Here is a 13,308-nt window from a genome sequence, read left to right on the forward strand (position 1 = left end):
AATATAATGCTGTATTGATTTTTTTTTTTAGCACAGGCCTAATGTGAGAGCCATCTGACTCTGTCCCTCCTTGTGAGGTTTTTAAACTTCTTGCCTCAATGTGCCACTACTTTCAGGACTCAAAGGTGGCTGAAGGTATATTTTGCCTTAATCTGACCGGTTGTCATAGCTGTAAACAGCACTAAGCTTTTGCATTTTGATGGCACTTCTCTATGCAGAAATCATTTCCCGTCCCCCGTCTGGACTTCTTCACTGTAATGTGACGTTTTTAAAGCCTAACATCTCGCAACATTCTGTGTTTTTGCTTTGAGTAAAATGTTGTTGCAGTTTACCCTTGGGGCCACAGTACACAGCCAGTGTTAACAGCAGTTCTAGTTAACAGATATTTAGGATATAGTAACATCATTCCTCATCTCCAGATTCTGTTTCATATGAAAAAGAGGCTGGTTTCTGATTTCCTGCTCTGAAGAAGCTCTGCCTCCTCACCCTGCTTTACCTCAGAAAAACAAGGAAACCTGCTGCAATATAAGTCATTTCATAAAAACATTGAGAAAAGCCTTGTCTCTTCACCTGTTTCACCTGAGAGAAACCAGGAAACAGGCTGCAACTTTTCCTGGAAGAGACACTCACTCTGGCAGAGCGAACTACAGACAGAAACCAGCACGACTCGACTGAGAGAGGACAGCAGGAGGCAGTATTACGAGTACTAATTCTATTGGGATACTGAGAATACCTCCATTTTAACCAGGTACTGAATTCACTAACTGAAGCAGACTTTATAAAGAACTAAGAACCAAAGTGAATATAACTTCAGGGATGGGGAGTTGCTTCCTGTTTGTCCGTCGTGTTTTCAGCTTCACTCCAGTCAAAAAGGCGTCCAAGATAGAGGATGATCTATGCTGTGCGGTCTGCCTGGATATCTTTAAAGATCCTGTCATGCTCTCTTGCAGCCACAGCTTCCGTAGAGCGCGTGTGGAGAACTGCTGGAACGAGGAGAAGGAGAACAAGAAGTGTCCCATCTGTCAGAGGAGACAGTCTAAGGAATATTTTCCTAGCTTTGCCTTAATGAATTCGTGTGAGACTTTTCCACAGGAAAGAAAACCGAGAGCTTCAGAGAATCTCTGCAGTCTGCTTCATGAGGAGCTCAGACTCTTCTGTCTAGACCATCAGGAGCTGGTGTGTCAAATATGCAGAGATTCAGAAAAGCACACCGAGCACCGATTCAGACACATCAGTGTAGCTGCAGAAGATTACAAGAAGAACCTCCAGGAAACAGACCTTAAAGAAGAATTTAGAAGCTCAAAGAAGTTAAAGTGAAGTTTGATCAAAAAGAAGCTCACATGGAGGTCCAGGCCTGACACACAGAGAGGCAGATTAAGGAGCAGTTTACGAAGCTATATCAGTTTCTAGCAGAGGAAGAGGAGGCCAGGCTGTGTGCACTGAGGGAGGAAGAGGCAGATGATGAAGGAGCAGAAAGATGGCAGCTTTTTCACATGCAGTCAGGACAAACTGACAGGCTTAGATGTCTTGTTCCTGAAAAACTACAAGGCTGCAATGAAAAGAGACCAGTAACTCCTCCTGTTGGAGAAGCCACATCTGCCCTCAGGAGCTCTGATAAACCAGGCCAAACACCTGGGCAACATGAGCTTCAACATCTGGAACAAGATGAAGGATGTGGTTTCCTGTGTGCCCATCATTCTAGACCCAAATACTGCTCGGTCAGGACTCATCCTGTCTGATGATTTGACTGCTGCGAGATTTGTAGAAAGTCAGCAGGTTCCTAATAATCCAGAGAGGTTCAGTTTATACGCCGTCCTGGGCTCTGTGGGCTTTACCTCAGGAACTGACTTCTGGGACATCAATTCGAGACTGTAGATGGTGGTTCCTGGGAGTGGTTAAAAAGTCTTCTGAGAAGACAGGAATTGAATTTGGGCTGTAGGGCTCTGAAGTGGTAAATATAAATTATGTTCACCATCACATAAAGTCACTGATCTCTCAGTGAAGAGAAAACCAAAGAGAATCCGAGTGAAGCTGGACTGTAACAGCGGAGAGCTGTCAATCTCTGATCCTGATACCAACACACTCATAACCTCCTTCACACACACCTTCACTGACAGGATGTTTCCATTCTTCAGTACAAGGTCTCCCCAGCCACTGAGGATTTTACCAGAGAAGATCTCACTGACCATGGAACAAAACTGAAAAAAAAAGATGTTATAAAGGCATTTGATCCAGTCAGTTTTGATATTTTACCAAATAAACTTTCACTTTGTGGTTTAAATGGAACAAAACTATTATGGTTCAGAAGTTACCATCATTTAATTACGGGACTATTTTTTGTGGGATACCACAAGAAGAGGTGGACACCCTTAGGCAAAGGTAGGCAATTGCCCTGGGCCCTGGACTACTAGTGGCCCCCTGAACACATTATTAACTTAACCCTTTGTCCTGCACTGGTCTGTATGTGAATGCATACTGATTAAAAACAGGAAATATTAACTAATAATAAACAACTAAAGCTGCAAGCAGGGATAAGGTGCTTGATGTGTGTTGAGTGTTGGCATAGCTGGAATTAAGTTTTGAAATATTGTGGTGTTGGGGCTATTGAGGCAATTCCTGGGAGCTTTTTTTGAAACCTGTATTAGCCTCACATTTTTCAGAGTTTTGGGTGTGTGCCAATTTTCACTCCAGTTGGCACATATCTAATGCCCCAAAAATTGGCCTTTTGCATCTTCTCTTGGATAACTGTGGCTCTTTTTCTGAACTGTTATGTTTTTTCAATGTGTTAATTGTAGTTATTGTCAGTGGCTTATCTTTGATATGCATTTTTGCATTTTTAAATGATGTATTTCTGTCTGGAGAGTCATGTCCAGTGTTCTTGGATATGTATTTACATGTATGCATGCATGTTATTCATTGTACATTTATTATTGTGTGTGACTTCTCTTTAGTAACAGGAGTGATATTCTCAGACTGCCTTACCTCTCTTAGTGTTTTTCTCTTTGAACAGACTGTAATTATCAAGAGGAAGCTTCAGACCACACATCTCCTGTGAGATGTCTCCTCACACTAGGTGGAGCAGAGGAGGGGCAGGAAGAAATCCAGCATTACTTTTCATATTCCTGTCAGCAACACTGCAAACTACAGCTCTTTACCTTTGCAACACAACTGCTGCTTAGCTGAAATAGTGCCTGTTTCTGTTGAAGTGTCGTCCTTCGTGTGCTTTCAGAAATACAAAAAAAAAAAGAAACACTTTTTAGGTTGACCTGCAATGAAACCCTAACATTTTCATCCACAATTCAACCTGCATGTTCCTGCCAGCCCAAAATTAAATTTTCTGCAGGTGAGCTGATGTGAAAAAAGCTAATCCAGAAGATTTAAAGGGGCAACATGTCTAATATTTTCTAGAAATTTACATCGTATGTAAAACTGCTTTGGTGTTAAAATAAATGCTATCTGATTCATGGTTTATTCCAAGTGTATTGGAGCCTTTTAGAATTAGAGAAACATTATGCACACAACCTTTATATTTATTTATTAATAGTTACAGGATCCAATAAAGCTTACCCAATGAGTCATCAAACCAGCATCCATAAAAAAACCCTACTTTTCCCTGGCCAGTGTATTCACCTTTTGTGTACTGTTTCCAGTATTTATTCTATGATGCATGTTTTAAACAAATAAGAAAAATAAACCAAATCCAATGTGAAACACACAGGATGCATTTTAATCTGGCTCTATTTTCATGGAAGACATTTGTCTGTGGTCCCCAGCTCCAAACAGAAGAGCAATGGGCTTAAAGCATTTCAATCAATGAGCATTGAGGGAATATTCTCAAGAGGGCCTGGCACAATTGCATAACTCAAGGAAATCCTGTAACCCTGGTACATATTGTTATTTAGTATTAATATTGTGATTGTGCATGAGTTCTGACTGCCCAGCACTAGCATGGATATTATTTAGGGATATACCCATCAGAGCTGATGGATTAACTGCATTTCCATCGTCATAAAGTGGATTAAGTTTTCCTTTTCTTATTTAAAGCTGCTGTCCCAACTTATTTAAATTTTCCTCTCATATATTATACTAAGAAAAGCTGTTAAAATAGAAGTAAATTTATCAGTTTAAGCATCAAATATCTCGTCTTTCTACCAGATTTAACTGAATATAGGTGGTAAAGGATTTAGAAATCATTTGTTTTTTTGTTCATATTTTACACAATGGCCCAGCTTTTTTTTATTTTTGAACATACCCCTGCCAAAATGTTATCTCTGTCCTGGTTGGTCTTAAGTTAGTTTACAAGCTTCTGTCTTTTCAATTAAGCGCTCACACCCCCTTCACTTTTTCAGTTTTTTTTATGTTGCAGCATAATGCTACAGTCAAAAAAGTCATTTTTGTTGTCATTAATCTATACCCAATACCCCATTATGACAAAGTGAAAAACAAATTTTAGAAATTTTTGCACATATACTAAAAATAAAAAAATGAAAAATCACAGTGCAAAACATGGAGGCCATCTTGGCTTTTACATGAAGATTTTTGCGAACTCCAAGCAGGCTTTCATGTGTCTTGCACTGAGAACAGTCTTCTGTCTAGCCAGTGTCATAAAGCCCAGATCAGTGGAGGGCTGCAGTGATGCTTGGCCTTCTAGAACTTTGTCCCACCACCACTAGGGATTTTAGACCTCAGTCAGATAGACCATGGGTTCTTGGCAACCTCTCTTACCAAGGCCCTTCTCCCCCAGTTGCTCAGTTTGGCCAGATGACCAGCTTTTGGAAGAGTCCTGGTTGTGCCAGACCTCTTCCGTTTGAGAATTATGGGAGTCATTGTCATCTTGGGAACCTTCAGTGCAGCAGAAATATTTTTGTAGCCTTCTCCAGATCTGTGCCAAGCAACAATCCTGTCTCTGAGCTCTGCAGGCAGTTCCAGTAGGACTTATATGATGTTAGATTTGTTTTAAAATGTTTACATTTTAAACAAAAGTACCAAAAATGTTTTCATCAGAATCCCTCTTTATAAAGGAAAAAGATAAATTGTTTCATTAGTAACTATTCAACCTCAAAAAAGGGCTTTTTAATTCATGAACTGACTTTAATCTTGTGTCTTTATTAAAATCTACAACAATCCTGATGAAATAGTATTATAAACTCTCAGTGTGATGCTTTACATCCCTTTCCTTGTCGTGTTCATTCTTTGTTGTGTCCGTGAGCAGCTGTCCAGCAGGTTGTCATGTGTGTCTCCTTCTTAAGCTTTGGACGAGTTGAACTCACTGCTCGGTGGTCTTGTCTGGTGTCTGCTGGGCAGCTCAATAGGTGAACAGTACAGTACCCGTCAGGCATGTGGAACTGTGAATGGGCTCGGTGAATGGAGGTTCTTGTTCTACTGATTCGAATCAGCCTATAGACGGCACACACGCACACGAATGACTGGCTGACCGGTTTTCTGAATGACTGCTTCACTGATTCAACCTACACACTGACAGACTGTCTGGAAGGAAAAGAACAGCCATTGTGTGAGAGTGGGAACAAAACAATATTGTTGTGTTTTCTGACCATCATCAACCTCTCGTTCAGTCTGAGGAGACGGCCACGCTGCTGTTTGTTCCCTGATTCAGGCCGAGCACTGGACCACACTGAGAGGACACGGAGGGGGGCTGAGGACAGGGCAGCAGATGCTAACTTTGTTTTTATGCAAGTTTTGATCTGGGTGGTTTGAGGGGAGCTGATTTTTTTATACTTAAGTATTGCAAAATGATACAGTCTATTATTTTAATGTTCAAAATGCAGTCAAGCTTTGAGTAAACACAGATTTGTTAGTGTTTTTGAGCATAGCTAGATATAGAAGAAGAGATATTCAATCTTTGAAGGGGAAATTCTTTTTTTTTCATGCTGTTGCTGAACATGCTGAACACAAATAGGCTGAAGGACTGGCACAAACAGGATCCTATGGAAATGCACTAATGGAGAGATCTTTGAGTAAAATGGTGCTGACCTTGAAGGAGCACTGCCTGAGCAGTTGGAGGCTTGCTCGAGTGCTCCTTGGCAGTACTGAGGAAGTTAACTTGCATCTCTCCAGATACCAGACCAGTTTCCAGTCTGAATACAACTGGGACTTGAACAGGTGGTTCCCAACACAAGTCCTTAAAGACTGAGCTAATACCATCCTATAAAAGTTTGTGCAATTTAGAAAATGAACAGGTATTTTACTTCAATTTTTGTTGTGATTGTGATGGAGTCAGGTGTCAGCACCGTTGAATTTTCACTAGTATCAGATTGAAGTATAAAATTCTGGTATTATGACTAGCGGTAGACCAATAATTGGCCTGACCAATGAATGAGGCTGATATTTGGTATTTGGCTTATCATCAGCATCTGCATTTTATTTTACAGATAATCAATGATGTTAATTGATCAGAAAGTCAAATGAGGAAAAACTGTAATTAACCAATCAAATTATAATCAGTACACCCCTGATTTTACAACTACAAGAGACATTTTTAAAGACAATAAAATTTCCATTGATAAAGCCTCATCATTTTGCTCACAACATTCAACCACTGAGGTGCTTTTGGATTTTAGCCCTAATCCCACGTTCTTACATTTTCATGATGAACCAGGGTTAGAGTCTACATAAAAATCTCCAGAGAAGCCAGAGACGATAGCTCTGTGCACTGGAGTCTGTTTCTGTCGTTACGACAGGCGAGGCTCCTGATGTCACTAAACCTGCATGACACATCAGGCAGAAGTTAAGTTATGCCAGGCTGGTTCTAGGTGATTAGATTCCTGCTACAGATGGCACCTCGTGCCAGTGCTCGCTGATAAACGGACCATTCACAGCATGGATTGCATTTTGTTTTGTTTTGTTTTTTTTATTTATTTTTGGGCATTTTTGTGCCTTTATTAGATAGAGGAGGACAGTGGATAAAGTCGGAAACAGGGTCAAGAGTGATGGAGAGACATGTGGTAAAGGGCCTCAGGCCGGATTCAAACCCGGGCCGCCCGCAAAAATGGGGAGCGCCTTAAACCACTAGTCCACCTGCTCCCTACATTTGTTTATTTTATCTCATGAATACATATGCTTCAGCATGACAGCCACAGCAGCTCGACACTGTGGGCCTATGGTTAACCATCAGTTGTGCTCTTGGACCTTTCATGTCAGCTAACTTAACTTTGAATGTCATTAGAAATATTTGATGGCTTTCAAGGAATACAGTGGTGAGTTTATTTGTAGAAATGGTAAGAAGCAGGTCGCTCCATCCACCTGCTCTGTCTCTTCTTATCCTCATCCTCTATATTTGTTTCTGAGAAGAAGAAGAATCAGTCAACATGCTGGCCATTCATTCATGACTTGGAGGTCCTGTTTGATTCCTGCTGCTGTGGTAAATTAGTCCAGGAGCAGCCACTCAGACATTTTCCTGCCTTTTGGCTGGTAACTGGTGTGAGTTTCCCAGCTGAACTTCCTGCTGGGCTGGTATTTCTGTTTCCCTGGAAGCCCTGTATCGGCTTTTCGACCCACCGCAGTGATCATTATCCCAAAGCAAGAATGCCCAAGGACTGCAAAATGGAAAAGGTGAACTAAGAACACCTACAACTGCTAATAACTACTTACAGTATAGTAACTTTTTACAACACCGCCCTTGATTTTAAAAGCCCACTTAAGGAAGGTAATAACCTGGGTAGATGGATCTTTAGATATAATGTTTAAAATGTCATGTACTAAAAATATAGTGCCAAACGTTAACAAATATAGGCACAAAAAGAGGCTGGGGGAGTGAGACAATGCAAGTAGTGTTTAATTGAGTTAAAGATCTCTTTTCCTTTAAAGCACTTAATGTTTTGGATCAAATAAGCTCAGTTTAATGCTCTCATATTATGATACACTTTACAACACCTGCATTTTATTTATGTTAGTTTTTGTTGTCTGGCTCCTGCACCTGGCTGTTCTGCCAAGTCGGTGTGCATGCTGTGTCTGTGCGTGTCTGAAGCGTTTAAAAAGACGTGATATGTTAAATGGTGTTTTTAGTTTCCTCCTCCTCTCCCTCCTCCTTATCTCCATCCTCACCTTCCTCCTCAAGGTTTTTTTCACCTCCTCTTCTTTCACATCTACCTCTTCTGCACTTCACTCTGCTTGTCTTGTTCTTTACTCTTCCCCCTTGTCTTTCTCCTCTTTTTACCCCTTGCCCTTCCTCCTCCTCCTCCTCCTCCTCCTCCCTTCATGCTGCAGCTCTGCATCAACCTGTCTCTGAAAGTGCAGTAAGGAGGGTAAAGCTGGGATCCATTATGTTGCAGATGTCTGCTGGAATGCTGATGTACACTGTGCGTACCCATCGACCCCTCCAGAGCGCTTCACCTCATGCGGGTCAGTCAGTGAGTTGTGTTTAGGAGGCGAACAGCTCCGGCCTGAGACAAACTTCAGGCACAGATTATCTGTCTCCTCTCCCTCAGCTTCCTCTTTCTGTAGGCCCAAGGCCGTACATTATCACTTTACAAAATTACACCTTCCGACACAGCTCCCATCATTCCATGGCAGAGGTCAGAGGGTGACACGGAGTTGGGGTTGGCGGGGGCTTGGAGCAGAGAAAGAACATCCTGTGCCAGAGAAATGCGGCACTGGTTCCCTCCTGCTGAGCACAAACAGCTTGCTGAATGGTTGGTGGGACCACACAGTCTGAAGGTTCTGATTGGCTTCTGTGTCAGTCAGGAGGCGGGTGGGGAGGTCATCTAATGGACACTGCCGGATGATCAGTTTTCTGTCAAACGGGTTTGCAGCCAGAGCTTTCTCAAGCATGCACGCACTAGGATGCACAAAAATATTTTCAGACTAATATAGATCTTCAAGGAATGCTTTTCACTTCACACAGAAATATTTGTCCTGTATAACCTAAAAAATATATTTACATATATGTTCACAAATATTTTTTTTATTTGATATGCAAACTAAATGTAACAAATAAATCAGGGATGTGATTCTTCAGAATTATTCTGTATTTTCTAACATAAAGAGGTGAGCCATGATCAGTGGAGGGCTGCAGTGATGGTTGTCCTTCTAGAACTTTGTCCCACCACCACAAAGGATTTGGACCTGGGTCAGATAGACCATGGGTTCTTGGCCACCTCTCTTACCAAGGCCCTTTTCCCCCAGTTGCTTAGTTTGGCCAGGTGACCAGCTCTAGGAAGAGTCCTGGTTGTGTCAGACTTACTCCATTTGAGAATTATGGAGGCTCTTGGGAACCTTCAGTGCAACAGAAAATTTTTGCTGCCTTCCCCAGATCTGTGCCAAGCAATCTGCATTGTCAGCTGTGAGGCCTTCTATAGAGAGGTGTGTGCCTTTCCAAATCATGTCCAATCAGTTTCATTTAGCACAGGTGGACTCTAATAAAGATGTAAAAAAACATCTCAGTGATGATCAAGAGAAATGAGAGGAACCTGAGCTAAATTTCAAGTATGTTTGCAAAGAGTCTGAATACTTAAGTTAATGGTATATTTCTGTTTTTATTTTCCTAGATTTGCAAAATCTTCTAAAATTCTGTTTTCACTTTGTCATGGTGGGGTACTGAGTGTAGATTAATCTGAATACTTTCCAAATGCAATGTAGGCCAGTAATGATAATTACTGGATACAAAAAAATGATTAAAACTTGCACCCACAAATCCTGTTCGCTTGGAGGACAGCGAGATCCAGGTAGCCTAAAAGATTTCACCAGCTATTGATTTCAGTTATTTGTTTGATAATTCATTATTCTTCTTTTTCAGCTGCGGTAAAATTTTCTGTTTCTATGATTTGATTTATTCATGAGTTACATTAACAAGGTGGGATTAACAGAGTGTTAATAATGACTGTTGGTATCTATAAAATGTAAACGAAACACAGAAGTTAAGTCCATAGAATAATGATATATTTAGCCTGTACATTTTTTGTTTTACTTAGGCTTAGAAATATGAAACAGTGTTAACATAATGATGGACTAATACAGTAGGCTAAATAAAGGGTGTGACGCAGTGTTCTGGTAAAGAATATTCTGAGTTAAATGAGAGATGGTCATGTGACCTGATGCACTTTTGAAGATTTTTTTAATGAAATGTTGATTGACACTCAGTGTTTTATTATGGGCACACAATTAAAAATCCATTAGTTTAAAAAAAAATCTTCATGTCAGAGACTGTTTTTAAGGAAAGAAAGTATGTATCATTAATCTTTACCAAGAGGTCAGACCAGAAAAATTAAATGGAATTGGCACCACTCTGATTTGTTAAAGAAAACAACTTTTTTTATAGACTTAGCCGCATGATTTTATTCTTGAAGTACACAAGATTGGTGCATTAAACTTTAAAATATACAAACAAACAGTTATTTGTTTTAAAATTATATAAATATCTACAGAACAAACTGAGTCAGAGTGGGGGCAAATGTTTTTATTTATGGTAATGAAGATAAAAAGCATATTTAATCATGATTTTAATTTTTGCCATAATCACCCCGCCCTAACTTCCAGGCACTTTATCAGATGATGTGAATATCTGCTGGTTTTAATTGACAGTATCCCTTTTACCTTCCACTTCTCATTCGCAAATCTTCATGAATTACACAAATCAAGAGTTGAATCCTTGTTTGCAAACAGAAGAAAATATAATCACATTGATGGACAAAATTTAGCGGTCTTATTTATGACGACCCTTTCCAGAGACGCAAACATCCTGAAGTGCTGAAAGATCAAGCAGATGGTCGGACTCTTTTCTTTTGCATTTCAGGCCCCAGAAACAACTTCCTATTCCAATTTGACATCTGGTTTTTGTAGCCTTACAGTCGGCGTCCAGCTCTCCCAGCCTCAGTTTACACTATTTGAACACTGTAATAAAACAAGCACAAGTAGTTAATAGCCTGACTTAAACACTGACTCCAGATAAATCCCTGATATGTAAATAAGTGGAGTAGAACTTCTCCTCTGACCCGGTGCCTTCAGTTTGTTTTGCAGAGACAGCAGAGTCAACGTGTTGAGACATGCTTCAGTGTTTTATCACTCAGCATCCTGTAAACAACACGTAATTTCCCATAGTTCACTTTGTTTGGTTTCTGTGTAAACAGAGCCGCTGGCTAACCCAAAAAGATGACATAAGCAGAATTACAGTTAAATTTTTGGTTCATCTGATTGTTTTTGGTTCAGTTATCCTTTTGTTTATGCTTTGCACACTCACCAACACACACATATTTGTCTCCAGCAGGAAAGGATGGTTGCCATAGCAATTAGTGTTTGTTTCTGCGGCAGAGTGTTTTATGTCTGTAGAGGGATTTTGAGCCAATCGGCTGCTGGTTCTGTTTGTACTGTCATGTTTTGATGATGAAGATGTTAAAATTGTCAGTTAGTGAGAGGAGCTGCTTTAGTGTTTCCTTTTCTCTCACTACACCTCCATAAAACTTGATTTAAATCCCCCTGACTGTAGGGACAAAGGCCACCACGAGGTGTGGCTCCCCTCTGTACTATACGTGGGTCAATCCTGTGTTTTCATTCTCGGGCTCCTCAATCAGTATCTCCCTGTGATCAGTTACAATATCCTCTTATTTAGAGGGACACCACAGCAACTGGAAGAGTTATTTGTAGCCAGGCTCGATAGAAAACCCGGAGTGTAGAGGAGTTTCATGCTGTGGATCTGAACTTCATACAGCACACTCAGGAGAGGCTCTTTCATGTTTTTTATATCTGTGTTCAGATTGATCTTAGACTGGTATAAAACACATGAGCTGATTTTAAAGCAGTCTTCCCTGTCTGTCTGTCTGTGGTATTTTATAAGCTGTGTGTGGCTTCATGTGTGTTGTCAATCCCTCTCTGTTACATGTAAATCATTTCTTTAGGACTGTTTCCAATAATATGCCAGGATAATTAAGTTCGATGGAAGAGAGTCATGTTCATCTCTTATGTTTAACATGTTTGACGATTGTTGAGTCAGGTTGATGACACCTGGAGTTAATTTTAGTTTATCTTAGTAAGTGTAACACTTCATCGATTTCTTCCTTCCTTCCAGAGTGCCCGGAGAAGTGTGAACGACGAGCGTGCACAGCAGAAGGAGAGTGTTGCCACCCTCAATGTCTTGGCAGCTGCACAGCCCCCGGTAGTGACACAGCTTGTGCTGCGTGTGTGCATTACTTCTACCAAGGACGCTGCGTGGAGGACTGCCCTCCTGGCACCTACAAGTTTGAAGGCTGGCGTTGCATCAGCGAGGATCTCTGCTCGAAAGTCCACCTCCCTGAGTACGACAGCTTCGTCATCCACGGTGGAGAGTGCATGTCTGAATGCCCGCCTGGTTACACACGCACTGCACCCAACAGGTGAGCTGCTGTCCACCCTTATGTAGGCTGAATGGAGACCTTGGGTGGATGCAGGATATTAAAAAAATTGCACAATAACTTTATTTAGTGGTGTGAAGTGCAGCAATTAATTAAAGTGTAAAAGTGCATATTAACTATCGTCCAGGTTTAGTTTAAAACTAGAACAGTAGGTAAATGGCCTTGGGACAGAAATCATTCCAAGATTCAAGGTTGTCTTTATGATCCCTGTGAGAGGCCAATTGTTTTTGCGGTCAGCAGTAAAACAAACATTCATCTAATCTAGAATAAAAATGTAAAAAAAAAAAAAATGTAAAAAAAAAAAGGAAATAAAGCAAAAATAATAGTTAAAAAAATCTGGTTAAAAGCAAACACAGTTTTTTGTTTAAGAAGCCAATAGCAGAAGGGACAAATTCATTTTTGGAGTTGTTTATACCTTGCATTAACATCTGCATTCAGATACCACGTGGTAATCCTTCATGCTAGGTATGAACACACCACAACGTGTACTGAAAACAGTCTGACTTGGAATAGCTCGGACTGCATACAGTGATGGTCTGCGATGCCTTTATCCAGACTGTTTTAGTCTTATTAAACACCATCCAGTCAACTATCATAATTCTTGGTAGTCAAGCCAGTAAGCAAAAAGCTTAGCCTTCTTATGTCCTTCCAACCATGCCCATAGTGATGGGAATTTTGGGTCCTCTTTAGAGATCTGCATCAGTTGGCTCAGCTCAGTAATAGGAGCTGGTCTTTCATCTTCCAAATGGCTCTTCCTTTGGTGCCATTTTGGCTTTTATATTCCTATTAAATAAGAATGGAAAATAGGAAACCAGGAAATCACAAAATATGAAATTATCTAAGTTATCATTTCAATCTGCACTGTACCCAACAAGGTTTTTTTGCTAAATCACATTTTCTTTAGAGGCCTGTGTATGTCAGAATGAGGGAGAAAAGCTGTACAAGAGGCAGAGCTTGCTTCTCACCCCTG

At 40.6% G+C, this 13,308-nt stretch overlaps 1 protein-coding gene across 2 annotated transcripts in view; it reads left to right on the forward strand.

Moving 5' to 3' along the window:
- LOC121507367 (insulin-like growth factor 1 receptor) overlaps window positions 1–13,308 on the forward strand; it is an 87,894-nt gene that overhangs the window by 41,860 nt on the left and 32,726 nt on the right. For both annotated transcript variants that reach the window (XR_005991711.1, XM_041783668.1), the window contains exon 3: window positions 12,017–12,320. Coding sequence is in view for 1 of the 2 variants with exons in the window: in XM_041783668.1 (XP_041639602.1) it covers window positions 12,017–12,320 (304 nt within the window). In the remaining variant the exon portion in view is untranslated. The remainder of the gene's footprint in view (window positions 1–12,016; window positions 12,321–13,308) is intronic.

This window comes from Cheilinus undulatus, linkage group 1 (assembly GCF_018320785.1).
Source record: "Cheilinus undulatus linkage group 1, ASM1832078v1, whole genome shotgun sequence".
In the NCBI taxonomy this organism is placed as follows: Eukaryota; Metazoa; Chordata; class Actinopteri; order Labriformes; family Labridae; genus Cheilinus; species Cheilinus undulatus.